This window comes from Hippocampus comes, unplaced genomic scaffold (assembly GCF_001891065.2).
Source record: "Hippocampus comes isolate QL1 unplaced genomic scaffold, H_comes_QL1_v1.1 scaffold67, whole genome shotgun sequence".
Lineage (NCBI taxonomy): Eukaryota > Metazoa > Chordata > Actinopteri > Syngnathiformes > Syngnathidae > Hippocampus > Hippocampus comes.
In genome coordinates, this window is record NW_017805221.1 from 850644 (window position 1) to 872183 (window position 21540).

The 21540-nt window shown below is 42.4% G+C and overlaps 5 protein-coding genes across 11 annotated transcripts in view; 3 read left to right on the top strand and 2 right to left on the bottom strand.

The window, feature by feature from the left end:
• Positions 1-4613, bottom strand: part of usf2l (upstream transcription factor 2, c-fos interacting-like) — a 15859-nt gene extending 11246 nt beyond the window's left edge. For 2 of the 3 annotated variants that reach the window (XM_019869081.1, XM_019869080.1), the window contains exons 1-5: positions 4330-4613; positions 3914-3951; positions 2585-2682; positions 1853-1972; positions 22-181 (exon numbers count right to left, since the gene is read on the bottom strand). In XM_019869081.1, the coding sequence (XP_019724640.1) occupies positions 22-181; positions 1853-1972; positions 2585-2682; positions 3914-3951; positions 4330-4364 (451 nt within the window). In that variant the 5' untranslated portion in view covers positions 4365-4613. Of the gene's footprint in view, positions 1-21; positions 182-1852; positions 1973-2045; positions 2150-2584; positions 2683-3913; positions 3952-4329 lie in introns of those variants that run through there. The other variant, XM_019869082.1, reaches the window with a different exon arrangement.
• A 1753-nt stretch (positions 4614-6366) lies between these two features.
• etfb (electron transfer flavoprotein subunit beta) lies at positions 6367-11236 on the top strand. The gene is made up of 7 exons (XM_019869084.1): positions 6367-6495; positions 7271-7429; positions 7753-7911; positions 7994-8056; positions 9085-9243; positions 9879-10088; positions 10921-11236. Exons 1-6 carry the CDS (start codon positions 6442-6444, stop codon positions 10047-10049), a joined length of 765 nt encoding a protein of 254 aa, XP_019724643.1. The 5' UTR covers positions 6367-6441; the 3' UTR covers positions 10050-10088; positions 10921-11236.
• A 124-nt stretch (positions 11237-11360) lies between these two features.
• On the top strand, positions 11361-19968 carry vsig10l (V-set and immunoglobulin domain containing 10 like). Of its 3 annotated transcripts, none has more exons than XM_019869073.1 (12): positions 11361-11794; positions 12661-12990; positions 13781-14062; positions 14237-14503; positions 15027-15266; positions 15899-16171; positions 16592-16684; positions 16975-17199; positions 18008-18168; positions 19099-19185; positions 19254-19347; positions 19918-19968. In XM_019869073.1, the coding sequence occupies exons 1-11, from the start codon at positions 11731-11733 to the stop codon at positions 19326-19328; spliced, it is 2097 nt and encodes a 698-aa protein (XP_019724632.1). In that variant the 5' UTR covers positions 11361-11730; the 3' UTR covers positions 19329-19347; positions 19918-19968. The 3 variants fall into 3 exon arrangements, with proteins under 3 accessions (XP_019724632.1, XP_019724631.1, XP_019724630.1); XM_019869072.1 differs by lacking the exon at positions 19918-19968 and adding an exon at positions 19690-19763; XM_019869071.1 differs by lacking the exon at positions 19918-19968 and having other exon boundaries at positions 19254-19529.
• Positions 19651-20714, bottom strand: lim2.5 (lens intrinsic membrane protein 2.5). 2 transcript variants are annotated; one of them, XM_019869086.1, is made up of 4 exons: positions 20519-20714; positions 20175-20324; positions 19955-20089; positions 19651-19830 (listed from the first exon to the last, which is right to left on the bottom strand). In XM_019869086.1, exons 1-4 carry the CDS (start codon positions 20691-20693, stop codon positions 19769-19771), a joined length of 522 nt encoding a protein of 173 aa, XP_019724645.1. In that variant the 5' UTR covers positions 20694-20714; the 3' UTR covers positions 19651-19768. The 2 variants fall into 2 exon arrangements, with proteins under 2 accessions (XP_019724645.1, XP_019724644.1); XM_019869085.1 differs by having other exon boundaries at positions 19651-20089.
• Positions 20644-21540, top strand: part of LOC109515357 (sialoadhesin) — a 7023-nt gene continuing 6126 nt past the window's right edge. Inside the window, exon 1 of one of the 2 annotated variants that reach the window (XM_019869079.1) lies at positions 20644-20744. In XM_019869079.1, coding sequence (XP_019724638.1) covers positions 20644-20744 — 101 coding nt within the window. The remainder of the gene's footprint in view (positions 20745-21540) is intronic. The other variant, XM_019869078.1, reaches the window with a different exon arrangement.

The window sequence follows — 21540 nt, forward strand, 5'->3', positions numbered from 1 at the left end:
GAGTCCTGCTCAGGCACTCACCTCCCGCCTGCGTGAGCGTGGGCTCGGAGGTGGCGCCGGCCTGCACAGACACGGAGCCGTCGCTCACCGCCGCTGCGGGGAAGTAGGCGAAGCGCGCTTCCCCACTTGCTGACTGCCCGGCCGGGCTTCCTCCATTACTGAAAGGGTTCTGGATCACCGCCTGTGACGGATAAGAGAGAGACACACGCGGGACGAAAGAAGCGTGAGCGGGGCAGCCAAGTCAAGAGCCTGCCTCGCCATGGCTGCAGCACCCCTTGGGCATGCCAAAGTGTTGTTTGACAACTGCGTTAAAATGGGGAAAAAAGCTCAAATAAGCAACGTTCTTGTCAATGACATCATCCGTGGTTTCAACCCAAAAAGTTAATTTGATTCCTTCCAATGCAAACGACAAACGTTTTACCCTCTGTGTCGCATTTGCTAGGGGGACAAGTCATTAACCCCCCTCATTAACTTTTTTTCGTGCGTCCTGTTATGATGGACATGTCCAACCAATATCATGTTGAACTGTTGAGTTTTGGAGTACGGTGCCTCAAAAGGCCAATTATTGAGTCAAACAATAAACAAAAATTCCAAGAGGGCCTTAATTAGATGTGCGGGGGCACTTATCGAAGCGGCCGGTGAGGTGACGTGCCTCGTGCTGCGTTCAAGGTTACTAGGAATCCATTTTCTTATTCAGTCCATCCTCGAATGAACATTAAAGAGTCGAGCACTTGAAAGGAAAGTGCCTCTTTGGCCATACACTCAGCGGCTACATCAATTAGATACAACTCCACAATCTAATGAGAGGTTAAACACAGCACATTTTGCATGCACTGAGACAATCACGTTCAGTTTTAAATGCTGTGCTATAATTAGCTGAAATTTAATAAAAGGCCTTCGGTACGATGCAACTCAACTACACTCTCTTTCTAGAGCACTTTGAAATAACCACTGCTGTAGACAAAGATATATACATGGAGCAAAAATAATTCATACAACAACAAACAATAAAACAAACATTCATAACAAAGACAGCAGAAAGCACAAAAACAGTCCAAACTAAACATCAAGTCTCATGCTGAGTCAAAAGCCAAAGAATAGAAATGAGTTTTTAAAGAAAAGGCTTCTTCCCCTCAGAGCCCCCACGTCGAAATGTGGAAGAGCAAGAAGGCAAAAAAAAAATAGAAGAGCAAAGAGGAGGCAAAAAATAAATAAAAAAAGGACTTGACCTTGCGCAATCGCATTAGAGCGATAGAGTGAGTCGCAATAACAGAAGTGTTAGAGTGTTAGAGCACAGTGTTAGCATCTTAAACAATTTTAACACTGTCTATTCCATAGACAGTTCAGTTGTTTTTAAAGAAATTACAAATGAGATTGGAATCACTTGGATTCAGTTTTGTACATCATTCAAATAAACTATTTTCCGTACGCCTTTCAACTTGGCGTGTGCATGAGTACCTAATAAAGTGGCTGGTCCAAGTGTTGTCAAAACAGGTGAGTGACGCCCCCTGACGGCCAATGAAAGCCACCACAATAACAATGAATTCTCAATCGAAAACGACCACTACACAACAGTGTTTCATGTTTGTGAACAAGAGGCGCCAGGATCATTTTCCGTGGCAGAAAAATTAGTGACTAATGTTGACATAAATTAGAAACGATTACATTCAAAAAAAAAATTTTAAAAAGTTCTGTTTACTAACGGAAAGCTTACTTTTCTGCCACCTGGAATTGCGTGTGAAGATGAGCCAAACTGAATAATAACTACAACATGTTCAAACACTTGGTGAGACATCTCAAACAAACCCAAAAAAAACAACAGATAACTCCATATTCATAACAGGCTGGGTACCTGAGCAACAGCCTGAGGAGCGCTGCTGAAGGACGCAGCAGAGACGACACCCACCGCCCCGCCAACGTCGTCGCGTCCCTCAAGGTTCTGTTCAGTGACCTGGACCACACGATAAGTCACCTGTAAGGCGGGAAAAAAAAAAGTTCATAAAAAAATATAAGAAATAGATGTTCTGTTTCTACAGTGTGAATACCTGGCTGGTCGATTTGTTAATCATATCCCACAAGGTGCAGTACAATACGCTTCAAGACTGGATTTTGCCAAATGAGAAAATGGTCTTGTTTGTTCCAAGGGAGACCCAATTTGTAGCCCCGCATCATGTGACTCTCTCCCTCCCCTGACTGACATGTGACAGCAGCCTCGTGCCAATCCCGGCCTGGCCTGGCATCACATGATATTGCTCACGCTCTCACCCTCACCCCATGTATATGCCAAAATGAATCCTACATGGATGACCGGGTATCAAATGCCACACTCATTTTCCGGAATGAATTGATCTGGACTAAAATTATATAGGGTTGGTATAATGAATGTAAATTTAAGAAAAATACCTGATACCAAACACAAAAAAAATCCACCATTAACTTGCAGCAACTTCCAAAGAAAGACCACTTTTGCCCCAACAGAAAATAAGTGCTTTTTCTCAGAAAAAAAAACATCGCTTTTCTCAAAACATGAATGTAAAAGTGTAATTTAATAAATTAACATTTTAAGGTTCAAAATCAGACTCACCTGTCCCCCGTCAGTGCTTAACTGGTACTCGATGTTGTGATCCCCAAATGTGGCGGCCTGCTGTATGGTGACACCTGTCTGCTCGTCTCCGGTTCCGTCTGAGGAAAGGACATTTTAGTTTGATTGATTTTTTTTTCCCCCCACGACAGTACAAGGGGAAAAAATAAACAGATTAAAAAAAAAAACACCCTGAGGTCAAAATGGCCTTTATCAACACACAGTGGAGGAGTCACGCTGAACTTTGAAGGTTCCGCCCAGAGGGTAAAAATAAAAAATAAAAATAAGAAAAAAAATAGATTGATGGGGAGCAAAACTGCTCCTGTCCAAGTAGTTAAATGACTACAAATCATAACAGCACCCCTTACAGTCTCCTAGAGTAGACCCAGATGCCTAGCTTCAGACCACGGGGTTGCTCTGTGACTACGCTTGTGACCCAAAACAACCACATCTCAAATTATCTTTACACATTGAAATGAAAGGAAATTCCATCTATTCCGGACCCCATAAAACACCAACAACAAAAAATTGCAACACGTTTTTTTTTTTTTAGGGAAAAAGCACTTTACAGTATTGTACTTTATAAAAAACTGCCATCATTTCCATTTGTGCATCACAATTCATACTTCAATAACCATTGGCATTCATGTATTTCAAAGTTTTACTCAGAACTGAAACCAAAACAAAACAAAAATGGTCTAGTCACAGCCTGTATACCGAACTTCCTGTGCACTTGCAAGGATGAATAAATTGAAAAGGCTTTGGACAAACCTCGTTCACTTGCATTCTGGAGGCAGTGACAGAGTAACATTACAAAAAGTTGCTAGAATTGTTGCAACTGTTTTTTGTTTGTGTTTTTTATTCGGGGGTGGTAGGAATGTTCACTAGAGGGGTTGAAAAACTCACCAAATATTGTGATAAAGATCGTAAGTTGGCAACACTCAACCCTTTGAACTGCTTAAAATTGCGAGGAAAAATGTCTCCTTACATGTGCCAACAAATGCGTTGTGGTTTCTGCAATATTTGTCGGCATTTATTCTGCTGAAAGCAAGCCACTTTGACGAATCTAAAACTTTTGACACTCCTCAACAAACGGAAAGCCACTCACCCTATTAGTTAAATCATTTGCTGCAAACCGTTTGCTTCGTGAAATTGAGATGGTGACTTGGTCTCGCAATCAAGAAAAGTGAGAAATTAATTATTTGATGGAGAAGAATGGAAAGTCAGGCGCAACGATACTTCCCTAGAAGCAGAATGTAAGCCAATGTCCAATGTATGTGCAAATGATACTGGATACTAGAAGTATCGGAGAGACAGATGTGTCAAACTTACTGTCAGATGCTTGTACCTCCTCGTCTTGTTTATCTTGGCTGCGGATGAACACAACAGAAATGTCACTTCGACTAAGAAACCTCATTTTATAGCACAAATAAATGCAATTCTAAATATTAGCTTAGCTTCTGTGAAACTTGAGTTCAAATGAATTGACATAATGACTTGAAACCTGACTAGATTACTTTAGAAAGCTAGCCTAAGCTAGCCTATTTCAAGTCTTTTTTTTTTCAATCAACACCCTGTTTGAGTTATAAATACATCGAAATGCAACTAAGTTCCCCCAACGACAGACTGTAAAAAGCTACAAAATCCACTTTCCGAAGTAGTTTTTTTCTTCTTTACTCGGGAAAAGACTATTAGCATGTTGTGCTTAGCTTGTGGAGATTAGCCATTTTTTTGTGACACGGTTTTACCTGGCGTTGTCCAGACTCTGTTCGAGAATATCCATCAGGGTCGGAATTTAAAAAAAAAAAAAAAACTGTGGGGAGGGGGGATCTTCAGTGCGACGGATGGAGATGGAAGTGCTTGATCACGGGGACAAACACTCGGGTCATGTGAGAGGAGACAGCCCTGGACACGTGAGACGCAGCTCGGCTTTGGAACCAAAATGGAGGCCGGCGGAGCAGTCGGTGTAGCTGGGGCAGCTGAAGTGACTCCAACGTCGGTTTTTTTCAACTAAGCGGTTTATCCTGGTGGTTTGTACGGCCGCGGCAACTGAATGACTTGAAATGTCCAAACTGTGACGTGTTGCGACACCATTCAGCGATGCATCACGAATTGATTCCCGAGCTTCCGAATTGCATTGATGAACCCAAAAGCACAACATCCAAGCTGTTTTTATGCTCGTGAGTTCGAAGCTAACTCTGTTTAATGTTTGACGATGTACCACAACACCTGCAGGTAATACCTGTATTGTACTCATGTGGGTGTGTGTGTGTGTATACGATATATATATTTTTTTTTTCTAATGTAGAAAATACGTTGTCTCTGAATCTTTCATTAATAGATTTGATAGATTGTGAGAGTGTATAAGGAGTGGTGTATAAGTTCCTTCAAGTTACAGTTAAATAAGTGCAGTTGTGTATTTTGCAAATTTTTTTTTAAAAACGTTAATACAATTTTTAAAAATTCAAATACAGTTTATTTTTATGAAATGCGGGTAAATAAAAAAGGATTTCCTTTTTGACCATGATATATGTTTGTGTTATGTCTAAAAACAAAGTTTTATACAGTATGTATAGCTCTTAATCACAAAAGTCTCGGCTTCACAGGTTACATATTCATACGAGGGCTATGAAATGGCTTCACAGTAACTGATACCAAAATTCCAGAACATACACTAAAACAAATACACACACACAGACACATATAGATAGATAGATAGATAGATAGATAGATAGATAGATAGATAGATAGATACTGTATACAGTATATATGTTTTGCACATACAATACATTCCAGCTCCGGCCTCCCTGTGTGGAGTTTGCATGTTTTCCCCGGGCCTGCGTGGGTTTTCTCCGGGTCCTCCGGTTTCCTCCCACATTCCAAAAACATGCATGGCAGGCTGATTGAACACTCCAAATTGTCCCAAGGTATGAGTGTGAGCGCCGATGGTTGTTCGTCTCTGTGTGCCCTGCACTTGGCTGACAACCGGTTCAGGGTGTCCCCCTCCTACTCACCGAAGAGGGCTGGGGTAGGCTCCAGCACCCCATCCGACACTTGTGCGGATAAGCGGATCGGAAAATGGATGGATGGATTTATTTACATAGCGCTTAAACAACAGCTGCAGCTGCACATATAATTTATCAAAACATAATCTAAAAGATTAATTCAATACATATACAAATCATACATACGTCCTGTGTCTCTGATTACCAAATACCATTTGATTAAGATATTAATACAAAGATAATAATATCACAAAAACAAGAAAATTTGCATACATAATTCATATTTAAACTATGTTTAAAAGCCATCCAACATATAATTTAAACAATTTAAGTCTTGCAATATATAAACCGGTTTCCCAAAGAATATCCAGGCACAACTTAATGGTGACTAATAAGCTGTTAAGGTGAATAATCATGTTTATCCCAATGAACTTTGCCACACTTAATAGGAACCAATATCCGTTTTCCTTCCTACACGGTAGATTTTATCAGCGATCCCACAGCAGTTTTACCGCAATTCAGGAATCTGAAACAGTAGTTGTATTGTAACGTAGACAATAAAATAAGATTACTATTTTACGTAAATAAATACGTTAATGTTCTTGGAATGAAGCAATATTTCACTTTGTAGAAATCACTGATTTCAAATCAGCAACTGAGTAAGTTGGGCCCAACCAATAAGCGCCGAATATGTTGCATATGGCCGCTTTTCATTGGCCGAATCAGTAGGTGGACCCCGGATTCTCTTCCTGGTGTTACATTAAAATAACTCCGACGTCTTCTTGGGTGAAGGTTCACTTACGGTGACTCGGTTACGCCCGCTGTCCACAACTTCTTTCCACTGTTTCACCCACCATGTCTGGCCGCGTTCTCGTCGGTGTCAAGCGTGTCATTGACTACGCAGTTAAGGTAAAAACATATATTAACTTGGATAAATATTTGGAATGATTACAGAGGGGTGACTTTCGGTGTTCTACTAGCAAACGTGCGCGTGCTAACAGTGCACAATATGTTGGAAAGTATACATTTCATTGGAGGAATAACCTACCGGGATACATTTCGGTGAATATAATGTTGACCGATAGTTTATTTGTGTATAGTTTGTTGGATATGTTGCTCAATGAGATGATAGTTTGTTGCCATGTTGTGTAACCTAAAGATTGAGTGTCCCTCGAATAAGAAAAACGAGACTATCAAGATGTATGATTAGCCTGAGACACAAGTGAAAGGATCCTAATCAATCTACTGCGTATTCGAAAAATCTCATGACACAAAACATTACAAAAAGAAAACAATAGTCGCTGGTGGTGTAGTGGTACGCTCGCCTGACTTGTGTGCGCGCAGCGTGGGTTCGTACTGCATGACGGTCTGGATGTGGGTGTGTATGGTTATTCGTACCTATGTGTGCCCTGCGACTGGCTGGCGAGCAGTTCGGGCTCTCGTCCGCCTTTTGCCCGAAGCCTGCTGAGGTCGGCCCCGCGACCCTGTTCAGAGTAAGCGGTGTCAAAAATGACATGACATGACGCAAGTAGAGAGTATACTGAAATAATGGTGATCCTGCCTAAAAAACTAATTATTTTGGTTCATTTTCTGTCATCACTTGATGATCAGAATCATTGATGGTGTTTTGTAGCTGACAGTCTTCACCGTGACTCTCCTGTCTGTCTTTGTCCACCTCATTCAGATCCGGGTGAAGCCGGACAAGAGTGGCGTGGTGACCGATGGCGTGAAGCACTCAATGAACCCCTTCTGCGAGATCGCCGTGGAGGAGGCGGTCAAGCTGAAGGAGAAGAAGCTTATCAAGGAGGTTGTGGCGGTGAGCTGCGGGCCACAGCAGGCACAGGTGGGCATCTCACATCCCAAGGGCAGCAGCGCAAAGTGATTCTCCATCATTGTTGCCAAAATGTTATGGCTGGTAATGCATGCGCAACTTTGGAATGTAAGTTGCTCAACCCTAATTTAAGATGGAAATCTCCGCCCCAAAAAAATCACAAGGATCTGATTTCAATTTTGACCCCCCCCCCCTCGCTGTCGCTTTTCGAAAATGCAAATGACAAAAGAATAGAAATAAAACCTTATTCAAGGGCTAGTATAAGTTTCTACGTTTGTACACTGGCTGCGCATAAGCCATAATTTATTCCAAAACTGCATTGTTTTCTTTCTCAGGAGACCATCCGCACCGCCCTTGCCATGGGAGCCGACCGCGGCATTCACGTGGAGGTGTCTGGCAAAGACTACGACAACTTGGGCCCCCTGCACGTCTCCAAGATCATGGCTGCATTGGCCAAGAAGGAGGAGGCCCAGCTTGTAATTCTTGGGAAACAGGTCAAAAGGACGCAAAAGCATTCCTGTCTCCCCCATATGCTCTTATATACCTGTACATCATAATATGTTTGTTTTTCAACAGGCCATCGATGACGACTGCAATCAGACGGGACAAATGACAGCAGCCCTACTGGACTGGCCTCAGGTAAGCGCTCGCTGTTAAATGTGTGAAGTTTTGCTGAGTACAATTCGTTTGTATTTAATGTTCAAGTACAATACATTTGGATTTAATCTTTTTTTAACATTTAAATCCAATTTTCATTGAACATTTATGAGCACTGCGTCTTAATGAATTATTTTTTCTTCATGAAGTATTTTTTGAGGTCATACTTGGTGTAACATATTGCCCTAGTCCCAGCAAACTTATCAACATGAGCAGAAAGAACTGCAGTGAACCTGCACAAACCAGCACAGAACAGTTCAAAGGTTTTCTAGACAAGTGAAGTTCACATATTGGCCAGCTGATGGCGGACTTGGATAGTTAGATTCGAAGCCGTTGACTCACTTCTAGCACACAGCAGGACAGACTCCACCAATATTTCCACATTTTGTGTCATTTTGAAGCTATTAACATGACTGCTATTGCTAATTATACAATAACAATTCCATTAAAGTGGGATTTAAAAATTGTGACAAGCAGTGGGAAACATTTTTTTTTTTTTTTGCTGCCAATAATGTAAATAATCCGCTTGGAGCCAAACTGTCACCGTAACTCATCCATTGTTAACCCTCACACGAGAGCAAAAACTCCGGTTTCCTCCCACATTCCAAAAACATGCATGGTAGGTTAATTGAACACTCGAATGGTTGTTTGTCTGTTGTGTGCCCTGCGACTGGCTGGCGACCAGTTGAAGGTGTACCCCGCCAAGTGGCCAGGCAAGACAGCTGGCAAGGGCTCCAGCAAGCTCGCGCGCCTCGTGAGGAGAAGTGTCTCAGAAAATGGTTGGATGGACATAAGCGTAAAAAGAAGTTCATTGCTGTTAACAGTTTTCGTTCACATTTTGACATTCTTAAATGTCACACCAATGTGAAAAAGAGTTCACCCCTAACGTTACTTTTTAACATTTCTGCGTGCTGTGACAGCATCATAAGGAAGCATATTTATACTCGTAACATTGCCCGTCATATATAACAAGTATTTTACATGTCGTTCAATTATTTGTTTGTGGGCAGGGCACGTTTGCGTCCGAAGTGACGCTGGAAGGCGGCAAAGTGAAAGTGGTGCGTGAGATTGACGGTGGCCTGGAGACCGTCAAGATCAACATGCCCGCCGTAGTCACGGCAGACCTTCGACTCAATACGCCTCGCTACGCCACCCTGCCTAATATCATGGTAAGTACTTGCAAATGGCACACACTGACTTCTAATGACTGCTAATGTCATGTGACACATTAAAACATCAGCCTTCTCGAGCCAGAGTTGCAAGCGTATGGTGAGCTAGCTAGCATGTGAAGCTAATTTAGCCGCCTATTGTATATCCTCACTGCTTTTTGTCAAACGCCACAACCAGTTGGACTCTGGGACACAAGTTACAGAAAATCCCAATTGGATTCCTATTAACATGATTGCGTTGACATTCTTGATCAATGTCTGTATTTGTTAGGTCAACTGTTTTGTGTGGAGCAGTTGTGTATTGAATTAAAAAAAGATGATTGTCTTGCTTTTTGTTGTAATATGTTCATCTTTGTAGTAATATAAGTCCTTTTTAGACCATTGAGAAAGGAACAAAAGGAGAATGTAAAAACCTGCCAAAATAACACTGTGGTTGTTGTACAACGGTTAACTTCTTTTCACACCAGTAGCAGAAGATCCAAATCAAAGTCCTTTGTTGACAAAGCAGCGGGTTAGTGTTGCGTTGTACTAAGCCAATGCTAATAGAACAAAACCGGGAAATAAAATAGAGTGCTTTTTAGAAATGCACCAAAATAACAAACACGCACAACTCATTGTTCTGCCCTTTCCTTCAGAAAGCCAAGAAGAAGAAAATTGCAAACGTGAAGCCGTCCGAGCTGGGCGTGGATCTGACGTCCCGCCTGGAAGTGCTGCGGGTGGACGAGCCTCCGCAGAGGCAGGCTGGCATCAAAGTGGAGACAGTGGACGACTTAGTGGGCAAACTCCGGGAGACGGGCAGCATATAACGTGGTCAGAAAGCGAATGGCGATAAGAATAGAACGGCAAAGGTAAGTAGCAGGGGAGTGCAAAAGTGGACCATGTCTATCGGGGATTGTGCACACGTGGCTAAAGTACAAACTCCCAAATCCAATTATTATTATTTTGGGGGCGGGGCTGGGCTTATTCTTGCCGTATCCCATTCCTATTTTACTCTTCTGATTGTGATTGGGGGCGCGTTCGGAAATTCACTGTGTACTACTCTGAGAAGGTTGTGTTCCCGAATGCAGCCAGCACCATGTCCCAGTGTCGGATCGCCTAGTGCGGGCACCGGCACTCCCGTTTTTGGGACACTCTATATATACGTGTGGCAAAATTGAGCAACGCATTGAGTTTCCAAACGATTGGAGTGGACGTGCTCCACGCTAAGGCAAAAGGAGAGTGTTTCCCAACGCGCCCCAGAGCGAACTGCCGAGGGTCGGGCCTGGCTAGCGCGAGCGCTACAGCAAGCCTAAAACTCTCCTGCTAAACGACATCTCCACCACGAGGTGTTCAATCGGGTGGGTGTGCGCAGTCTCGTCGCATTATCGCGTCGACTGACCCTGAATTGTCTCCTACATTGCAGTTTCCGCTGTAGATTTCAATGATGGACACACAGATGTTGCCGCTTTTAAATGACAGTTAACAATTATTTGCGCAAAAAGCTAACTTATCATATACAACACATCATTATTGATATAGTGCTTTCACAACAGCAGCAGCTGTAACAAAGCGCTCTACAGAAGAGTTAATATATATTTAATCTTGTTTGCCTGAGGTGACAAATAGCCTTTTTTTTTTTTTTTTTTTTTTTGCGACTGCTTGTAATAATTGAACGCATGCCTTTTGTTTCTCTCTCACAGGACAAGTACTGAGAAACACTGCCCTGCTGCCAGTGCAGTCGCACCACCTCATTTTTTTTCTACTCGTCACATCTGTACCATAAGCTTGGAATCTACTTCAGGGGTCAATACAGAACCATCTTGTTTTCATAACGCTAAAGGTTGGGTCACGCCGCGCCTGTAAATGATTGTAAATACCGTATACAGACACAAGCTTGTCATGTATGCAAAGATATTTGCCAGATTCCCAGACCGTGTCTCTCAGTACCGTCAAAACTTTTACCACAAGCGCCTCAGTTGTACATGATCATGACAATAAAGCAGCATTTGTTTTATTTTATTTCCTCGCAGTCTAATTGAAATGTGATTGTTCTTGTCATTTTCAGAGCAATAACCCACACTCAATTGTGCAGTCTTCTTTTGAAGAACAGCACAATGGCAATAAATCAAAATGTCAAGTGAAATCAGACATTGTTTTGTGTTTCAACAGAAATGTTTGTTTTAGAAATGGAAAAAACAAAAGACTCGTCACTGCATTTATTCCAGAATTCCCTGACAGTTTGAATGTTTCAAATCCAAACATTGTGGATACACTGACTTGGTGAGTGCGAGCAGGCTTCAATGTGATGTTGCGTGATTGGCCAAGGCTCCACGAGAGGCGTGGCTTCAACATGGAGCAGCACAGGTTTGCCGTTCCCATGCTCAGGTGACGCCTCTGTCTCTCCTCAAGGACATTGACACCCACCTGCTGTACAGTATTCTCAACTTGAGTTTGGAAATGCCTTTTTGATACTTTACAAAACGTCAACATTTTTTACCCCCCTTAAAAATGAAGAGGTACGAGGGACTAAGTGGTCATGTTTTGATGATTATTTGCGGTTTTACTTTTCCTGGTAAGTAAAGCTTTTTTTTTATTTTTTTTTTTTTAACTTTTGTCTTTTACAGGCTTACATTTAAATACAAAACGTAATGATATTACTTGATAAATAGGTGCTTTTATTGTTGGCTCTTGATGATTTGCTGCTATGCAATTTGTGCAATTTATTCAAAATGTGTCATTTTTTTGTTGTCATTTGTCTTTGCTGGGAGAAATGTACATTTGTGTTAATGTAATAGGAGTTGTTTTATTTAATCTTTTTTCTTGAAATTAGACACCTTCAATCTTGTACGATGAGTTCCTTTAATTCATTCTCAAAGCTTTTTTGAAAAATATGAATATATACATACAATTATCTCATTATATATATATATATATATATATATATATATATATATGAGATAGATAGATAGATATATATAGAGAGATAGATAGATGAAAAGCAAATGTTTGGCAAAGACTATTACTTCCGTCTATATGTCCACCATTATGTTTTTGTTTATATAGAATGAAACTACAGTTCCACTGAAACCTTATTTAAAAAAAAAAAGTAAATGTCTAAATAAGTGAAGTACAACTTTATTGTCAAAGTGTGCTGTATGTGCAACATACACTACAGATGAAATGTCTTCCCTCTCAACCAGACAATGAAATAAGATATAATATGAGAGCATTTTCACTCATGGAAGCAGCACTTCATACCCAAAAGACAAATTGCATGTACCTGTATTGACTAATAACCCAAAATTGCGGCCAAGTCTATGTTCTATAAACTAGCTGACTTGTAAAGAGCTCGCTTGCAGAGTACAAATGATGAAAAAGTGATTTTTTTTTTCTTTTTTTTTTGTACTTACTGCAGTTCATCTGTTTTCAAACCGTCAGGTGTTGACGGGCAGCTACTCGTATCCGCGCTGGGTGCCACCCGCGTGAACACCCTCGCAGACGCTAACCTCACCCTGGCCGTGTCCTTCAGCGGTGCGCCGGACCCGGCCGTGACCTGGTTCAAAGGCCGCCTCCCCGTCGTCACCTGGACGCTGGGCTCGGACACCCCCCCGGACGTGGCGGAAGAATACAGGCAAGCGCTCAGGCTGGAGCCCAACGGATCTCTCAGATTCGTCCGCGTGCCGCTCGGCTACGGCGGAGACTACACGGTGGAGATGACCAAGTCTGGGCTGGGCGCCGTCTCCTTAAATTTCACACTCGGGGTTTTTGGTGAGTGCGAGCAAGTCAAATGTTTTTACAGTTGCCTTCTTAGAAAAGAAATGACTTTTATTTCCTCTTTTTTCTTCGGGGAAAAAAATCCAACCATTTTTGTACTAAACGAATATATTTAATGTTATCTTTCAAGCGATTTCCCCCCTAGGAAACATTTGTTTTCATATTTTAACTCTCTTGTTTCCTTTTTAAACTCAAAATTGTAAATATAAAGTCTGAAATAATAATCACAATAAATATGAGGCCGTTTAAATTTGAAAAAAAAATGTTAAGCTCATGATATTCTTTTCCATTAAAAACCCCATCATAATGTAAAATCATAACTTTAAAAAAAATCTATTAAGCTTCTTATGTTATGCCATCTTTTTAATTAAAAAACACTTTAACCCTATTGTACAACAATCCGTTTTTTTCTTATACCGTAATAATTCGTCAAGCGTGGACCATTGCAATAAACCTTTTCTAAAGTAAAATCTGAAAATGATCAAATTTTTAGTTTTTAATCATGTAAAATGTTTCTTTTATTTCCAAAAATAAAATCCAACTTTTTTAACTAAGCCTTTTTTTCTTTTAAAGAACACCTTGTTAATTAACAAAAACATTAATGAACCTCAGAAAAAAAAAAATTCCCTCTTGCTTTCGTAACCTGAACAGCGCTTTAACTGGATAAGCTATGGTCAAATAAATAAATTCTGGCATTTCATGTTCTCTCCAAGCTGCTGCCATCTCCTAATGCTTCGACCACCTCTCCATTTCTATCCAGTAAGTTGATGGGTTTCTCACTCAGAACTCTTGGAGAACGTGACGATGACCGCTTTGCCCGACTTGATCAAAGAGGGCAGCGAGCAGTTGAGCGTGCAGTACCTCATGCTGCGAGGCGTGGTCGAGCGGCAGCTGTGGTTCTTCAACGGCCGCCCAGTAGCCGAAGGAGAAGACGGCTCGCGTTACTCACTGCGGCCCGGCAGCCTGGCGGTCCTCCAGCCCCGCCGGAACGACACGGGACGGTACACCGTGTCGCTGAGCAACCCCTTCAGCAGTGTGACGCTCCACTTGAATGTCACTGTTTTGTGTACGAATAGTTCCACTTGCAGAGAGAGTCAAAGTACTCATGAACACTCCAAATCTGTGTTGAAGTAGAAGGGGAGAAAAAAGACAATACAAATCAAAGACATCTCAACAATATCTGTCTAGTCTGTCTTTGTAGCCCACTCAGTTGTCGTCTTCTCTTTGTGGTCAATTCCAGACGGTCCGGATGAGCCCAGAATCCAAATCAAGCCAGTTCAGGACTTTTACGTCTCCGGAGATGGGCTCACCCTGTCCTGCCAGGCGGATGGATCTCCGCAGCCCCTCGTGGAGTGGACGTTTGGTGACCAGACTCTGTCTGATGACCTCATGGGTGTCCTAAATCTCACCGCAGTGCAGACCAACCAAAGTGGCCTTTATGTCTGTCGGCTGCGCAACCAAATGACTGGAGTGCAACGGCAGCAGACCGTTGCCATAAACGTGTATGGTATGTTGACTTTTTAGTGCACTTTTTTTTTAACCAGTACCTGTCTCTGTGAAAAGATGAAAGCCATGGAAGCTCTCTTGCTAACCATAGCTTGTGCTGTAATATCTAACTACAAAAATGTCAGGAAAAGCCTACGAGAAGGGCCACACTTGATTTGGGGTTCATCGGAGGCACTTCCGATTGTTGCTGGTGTGTACTGACTCCCATTTTACATGATTTGGAATGAGATCGATTAATTTTGAGCCACATCCCCACCTGTGGGGGTGTGCACACTTTTGCAACCACATGATCATACAGTATTTATTTGTCTTCCCCGTGTTTGAAATCACTATTTCCCATTACAGTAGAATACATGTAATTTTTAAGAGGTTATAGTATAATTGTAAGTTTTTGAGAATAAAGTTGTGTGTGTTTGTTTGTTTTATTTATTTTACTCAGAAAAACTGTGTTAAATGAGCATGAAGTCTGAACGTGACATGGCTAACATTTTCTGAGAATATGTTCTACATATTCACTGGCACAGAGAGACCAGCAGGAAGGCCGCAGTGCTCCGTAGTGTCCGAGGACAACCGAAGCTTACGCTACAGCTGCCGGTGGTCGGGCGGAACGCCGCCAGCCACTCTGTCCTTCCCGAGTTTCCACGTGGGCAGCAGCCTGGAAAACGTTACCTTGACTGTCAACGCGTCAAGTGAACTGGATGGGAGAATGTTCACGTGCCGGGCACACCATCCCGTGGAAAACAGCGAGTGCAACGTTACGGCCGGTAGGTGCCAGGAAACTTTTGTGGTCGCCCCGCACACCCTAAATATAAGTTGTATCCCGTAATCTTATCAGTTGTAATCTTGTGAAAAAAAAAAACTTTCTTTTTTTTAATATTCCAATTAAAACATATCTATATAAATATAACTTCTGTTAATATTAGAAAAATTTCTAAAGCAATTACAACTTTAATTTTGTATTATTGTGACCATAGTACTGAAGTATTAATATACTCAATTTTAACCTTGTAATATGACTTTTTCATGCAAAAAATGGCACATTAATCTCACAATTTTACTTTATTTCTTGAACTACCATTTCAATATACTATTATGACTTTTTTCCTAAAAACCGTGTCCTAAATCATTTTGTGATATTTTTTCCTGACCATATACAATTTTATTTTTATAATATTACAACTTTTTCCTCACCAAAATGTAACTTCAATTTCTTGATGTGCAACTTCACTTGTGGGGGGGAAAAATACAAATTTTATCCTGTAATATGACTTCTAAAAAAATACAAATTAAAAAAATCAGACTTTTCCTTTTACATATTGGCTTTTATTTCCCATTCATATTGAAATGTGACTTTACACACAACTTCATACCTTTAGCGTGTTTGTCTCCTTCCCAGAAAGTCCGCAGAACTTCCTCCCGAGCGTGAAAACCGAGGTGGACTCTGAGGGCAAAATAGTGGTCAGCATCCGCTGCCTGAGCCGGGCCACGCCCCCCGCCGCCGTGCGGTGGTTCCGAGGCGGCGAGCCGCTCGGCGACGACGCCCTCACCAGTGACGACGGCGCCAGCCTCCGCATCCGTCATCGCAACGTCAGCGTGCTCGTCCTGCAAAACTACACCTGCGCCTGCCGAAATCCCCTGGGCAGCCGCAGCAAGCATCTCCGCTTGCAGGGTAGTCCACTCCACCGAACTGCTTTACGCCACTTAGTTACAGTGAAAACGCTCAAGTCGAACACACCACAGCGTGTGTGTTCGGTTTGAGCGTTTTCACTGTAGTCCGCTAGTGTTCTGTCCCAGCCGCCCCCCCCCAATAAAAAACGGACTTTCATCTTTATATTATTATTATTATTATCCCTTTTTTTATTTGCATACTTGGAATCCTAATATGTCACTCAGCTAATATTTAAAGCACTTCCCAGCAGAAGGCTTCTATTGTGTTGTGCCTCTAATTTCAGCAACTTGACATTCCCCAAGTGAAAGACAACAAAGAGGCTTCAGACAGTGTGCGCAAACGTGCGCTTGCGTGTTCCTGTTGAACAAAGCGCTTCGCTGTTGACATCTGACTCCGCCTCTTCCCTCCCAATCCCTCCAGAGCCGGCCATCTCCAATTTCAGTTTGTTCCCGCACAAGGACGGAACCATCGTCACGTTGACCTGGGAAGTCCCGCCCACCTCCATTGTCACAGGTAAAAAAAAAAAAAAATAATAATAATGATGATCATAAAAAGGCATCAGCATCATAGCCCACTCAACTTGTTCCGATGTGTTCATCTCAGCAAAAGTGTGTCGGAAATACGCAACCTGAGGATCACTATTTGGAGTAAACAACGTGTCATTCAGCAGCATCTTGTTTGGAGGGAAAACCCATTCAGAGTGTATCGGACACACTCGTGTGAATCATCCTTCAGCGCTAACAAAGAGCAACAATCCCTTAGAGTTGACACTCAGTCATTCCCGCTTGAATGTTTGAATGTAGGTTTTGACATCCAGATGAGCGGACCGGCCCTGGTGAGCGCCGACGGCAGCGCCGGTCAGTCTAAAGGCAACGGCGACACGTTCCGCACCATCCTGCCCAAGCCCGGCTCGGCCCGAAGCGCAGACGTCTTGCGTCTGGATCCCAAAGCCACGTATCGCTTCCGGGTTCTTCCCAGAGCTCTGATGACCGAAGGCCGGCCAACAGAAGCCCGCCGCATCGGCCCAGGTATGCCAAAAACATGATCATGAGATTTCATTTCAAAGTAATCTATTTGGGTGATTCATAGAATAAATCTCAAGAGAGCGAGAGAACATGTATTGAAATGTTTAAAAATGTGTCTATTTTTGTTTCAATATTTTGGATTGTATGATAACATAAAAAAATATGAACAGCGAAGGATTAAAATTGAAACATGTTGAATGTACAGTTCATGTTTAAAAATATCAAATTTATATGTTTGGTAGGATCATAAAAAAATATTCAGTAGATACAATTTACATTTGTATGGTAGAAATATTTTCAGAAATGTAAACATTTTTCAATTTCAGAATTTGTTTTCTTTAAATGAAACTGGCATTCTAGTTGTCAATATGTGTGACAAAATCTATTGTCAATTACTGTCGTTTAAAAAAAAACAAAAGTTTGAAAATCATTCTAAACAAAAAAAAAAAAAGGATAAATATCTGTTTTGCGATTGTTGCTGTGCCTTTTTCACAAGTGAGTCTCTTCAGGCTTCCGATTGGCTTAAATGGTGTTCCTTTTGTCGGAACACTTTTGTGGATGTTTTTGTAGTTGACAATGCAGTATGCTGACTGTGTTGACTATGACGGCAGCAAGTGTTTTTTTTTTTTTTTTTAATCCATCCATCCATTTTCTGATCCGCTTCCCCTCACAAGGGTCGCGGGGCATGCTGGAGCCTATCCCAGCTGTCTTGGGGCAGTAGGCGAGAGACACCCTGAACCAGTTGCAAGCCAATCGCAGGGCAGTGGGTTTTTTTAAACATCTATGTATTTATTCTATTTTGTGGCACCAGCTGAGGGTTTGAGCGGTCCGGCCATTGCGGGCATCGCGGCCGGAATCCCATGCAGCATCCTCTTCCTGCTTCTCATGTGCGGCCTCGTCTATTTGGCCTTCTACTGGAGCAGAGCCAAAAGACACCAGACGAGTTATCCTGTGTCCAGAGCTGCCGACAAGGTTCGGAGCCTTGTTTTTAATTATTTTTTAATTTTTTTTTTTTTTTTTTTTTTTTTTAAACCATCATCCGTAGCTGCCATTACAGTAGCGACCAAGCCGGTTGCCAACAGTGAGTAAGTAAGTAAGTGACGCTCTCCTAAAAATGGTTTTCATTGCCGATATAATCGTAGCTTGAATTGCAAAGTGCCCCGTTGGCGGTTTGCTGCTTCAGGTGTCCACCACTTGACTATTGGGAGTCACTATAACACAAACGTTCACGAGAGTTTTGAAATCGGGGCAACTGTCACACGCAGTCATCTGAGTTATTTTTGGCTGAGTTTTAAAAACAAGAAGCATTTAAGCATTGCCAAATCATCTTTCTACTTGTGTTGGAACCGGGGTTTTCATGGTTTGGGGATTTTTTATTGCAGTTAGTTTTTTGTTTTGTTTTGACTTTTTTTTTTTTTTTTAACACTAGTGAGTTTTTAGGGTTTTGTTTGTTTGTTTGTTTGTTTTTTTACTTTATTACTCTAAATTGACTTTTAGTTTTAGTATCAGTTTTAGTTTTTTTTTTTTTTTTTTTAATGTATGGACTATTGGTTCAGTGCAAGATTAAAATAAAAATAAAGGTCACTAACTATTGCATTATAAAGCAACACAAACTACAATTCTCAAACAACTACCATGTTCTTTTTTTGCGCAATATTGTATTTATTTTACTTGGTTATCAGAAAGCCGTTCTTCAATTTTAGTGTTCTTTTGTTCGTTTTCATGCACTACTGAAAAACAAACATGGTTGCAACACCGTGTCTCTTCAAGTAGCAAATATTTGAATACTACTTAATTAGCACGTAGGTAGCTATGAGTTTTCAGCAATCCGCCGAGATTAAGTTCCACAGAAACAAAATGCAAATGGTTTGATATTTTTTTTTTTTTTTCCCTTGTTTCCAGGTGACGACTACCCCGATGCAGACACCTCACAATCTCTTGCCAGGAGGTGGCAAGTCTCCCCCCGACTACAACAGACTACTGCATCAGGTGCTCCTGACGATCGTGTCGCCACATTGACTTCAACAAATCTTCAATCATTTCTTGTTGTTTTGCAGACGCCGTCCAGCCTTTCAGTGGCTGCGCCGCCATTCATCCCGCCGCCGCCCGTCAGAGTTGCGACAACAGTCTGAGCCAGATGAAGTTTGTACCGTAGGCCTTGTTTTTCCATTTTGTATTAACGTGTGTGTGTACAGTATTATGTATTCTCTTAAAATGTTTTTCATGAATAAGCTTTTACACTGCTCACGTTAAAATACAGTTTATGTTCATTTTGGGAGCCTATTTAGTTTTTGAAGTAGTTTGAGTGCCTGAATAAATATTTCTAGTTTGAATGGTTTTGCAAGAGAATTAATTTTGTTCATTATCATCAATTAGTTTCAAATGATATTTTTTAGACCCTTTTACAGACAAGAAAATTAGTAAGTTCAAGAAAGGATGCTTTTTAGCGCGACAGTAAGCCCACATTTTATTTTATTTTATTCTTTTTTGAAGTTCTCTTGTGTGTTTTCCACCGGGAAGCGGTTGCGCTCGTCATCTTTGGCGTCCTCGACGGCCCGTTCGTGCCGCTCCTTCAACGTGGGCCAGCCACTCTTCTGCACTCGTGCATCCTGTAGGCACACATGTAGAATATACCTGCAACCCAAAACACAAAAAAACAAAAATGTCTATGATTTCCTTTGAGTCCACGAGTGCGTCATCAGTTTTGATCTTTTTTCAAAGCTGATTTGAAATGAGATGACGAGATTTTTCGCTGCACCTGCAAAGAAGGTCATGAGCAGTGCCACCCATCCCAGGATGTAGGACCACGAGAAGCGCCAGTCGCCAAAGCGTTTGCCCAGGAAGTTGACGGTCACCCCCGTGTAGATGGCCATCGCCAGCAGCACGAACAGCGCTGCGGCCGGGAGCAATGTGACACGATTAAACGCCGCCGGGGACCTTTTGGCAACATGACTTGTTTTGTTTTTGGCGCCACCCACTCGACACAAAGAACATGATGCCGGCGGCGAAGGAGCGGTTGAACTTCTCGAAGGCTGAGAAGTGAGCGAAGGACAGGATCCCCGCGATGATGCCGGCGAAACAGGACATGGCTGAGAGGATCATGAAAGCGCGCGTGGCGTTCCAGTAGGCTGCAAAAACAACCAGGTATGACATTTTGGGTTCATTCCTTCCTTGACCAAGCGTATGTCAAACCCATTTTTTCCACTGTTTCAGCCACCCACCCCCCATTTTTTGCTGTGACATTTTTAAATAGCCCTTCACAAGTTGCTGTCGTTACAAAGACCCCATTTCGTGCCCTTGGATTGTCCTGGCCGCCACTTACCGATGCTGTCTGTCTGCATGTGACACTTTCCCGACATGCAGTAGCGCCACAGGCCCTGGTGGGCGAAGCTGCCCGACAACCGGTACTGCATCCAGTAGTCGGTGGCCGTGGAGACCACCAGCAAGATGTTCCCCACGATGGCGCAAAACAGCCCTCCTCCCATGAAGCTGTACATCGTGAGCGAGAGCCTCCGACGGCTTCCTCTGGGCCCCCTGGTGACACGGAGGTGAGGCGTCATAGCGCTGATCTCATGAGCCTTTTTCCTCAATTGTTTATTGTCTTTATCTGACGACATCTTAGCAGACAACAGTCAAATCCAAAAAAAGAATATTTAAATTCGTCCATCCATTATCTGAACGGCTTTATCCTCATGAGGGTGGCGGCCGCGCTACACCCTCAACTGGTTGCCAGCCAATCAGCAAACATTTTGGTGTATCAGTGGAGGAAAAAAATGAAAAACAACACAAAACAGCCCCCCAAAAACCAATTCCCCCCTCCTGTGACCCTGTTTCATGAACAGTATTTAAAATACAGCTGACATCATGTTAGAAGATGAACATTTTTTTTACTTTGTTTTTCTCAAGCTGTTGTACCATACCTCATTTCAGGTTTTTTTTTCTTGATATAACCTAATTTTCTTGAATGACTTGCACTCATCAGTTGACACATTGCAGATGATACTTTCCCCCTCCAAAAAAGCGGCCACCACCTTACCTTAATTCCTCAGGCAGTGAGAGCGACCGAGAGTTGAAGCCGGCAGGGGAGCAAACGTGGAAAGAGGACCCGCGCGGCCCAAGTCCAAAAAGTTATCCTCTGCTCTTTTCTGTCGATGGAGGCAAAATTCTTTAGCAGCGGGCTGGGTGGTGTTTTGGGGATGCTGCCACCGCCGCCGGTGTTGAGTCGGGGGGGAGGGTGGCGGGCGGGTTCTTCTGGAAATGCCGGCATGTGCAAAGGCCTGCACTACTGCGCCGCTCAATAGAAGCTGCTGAGGTGCACGTTTTCTTTCATAGGACGTACCGGAG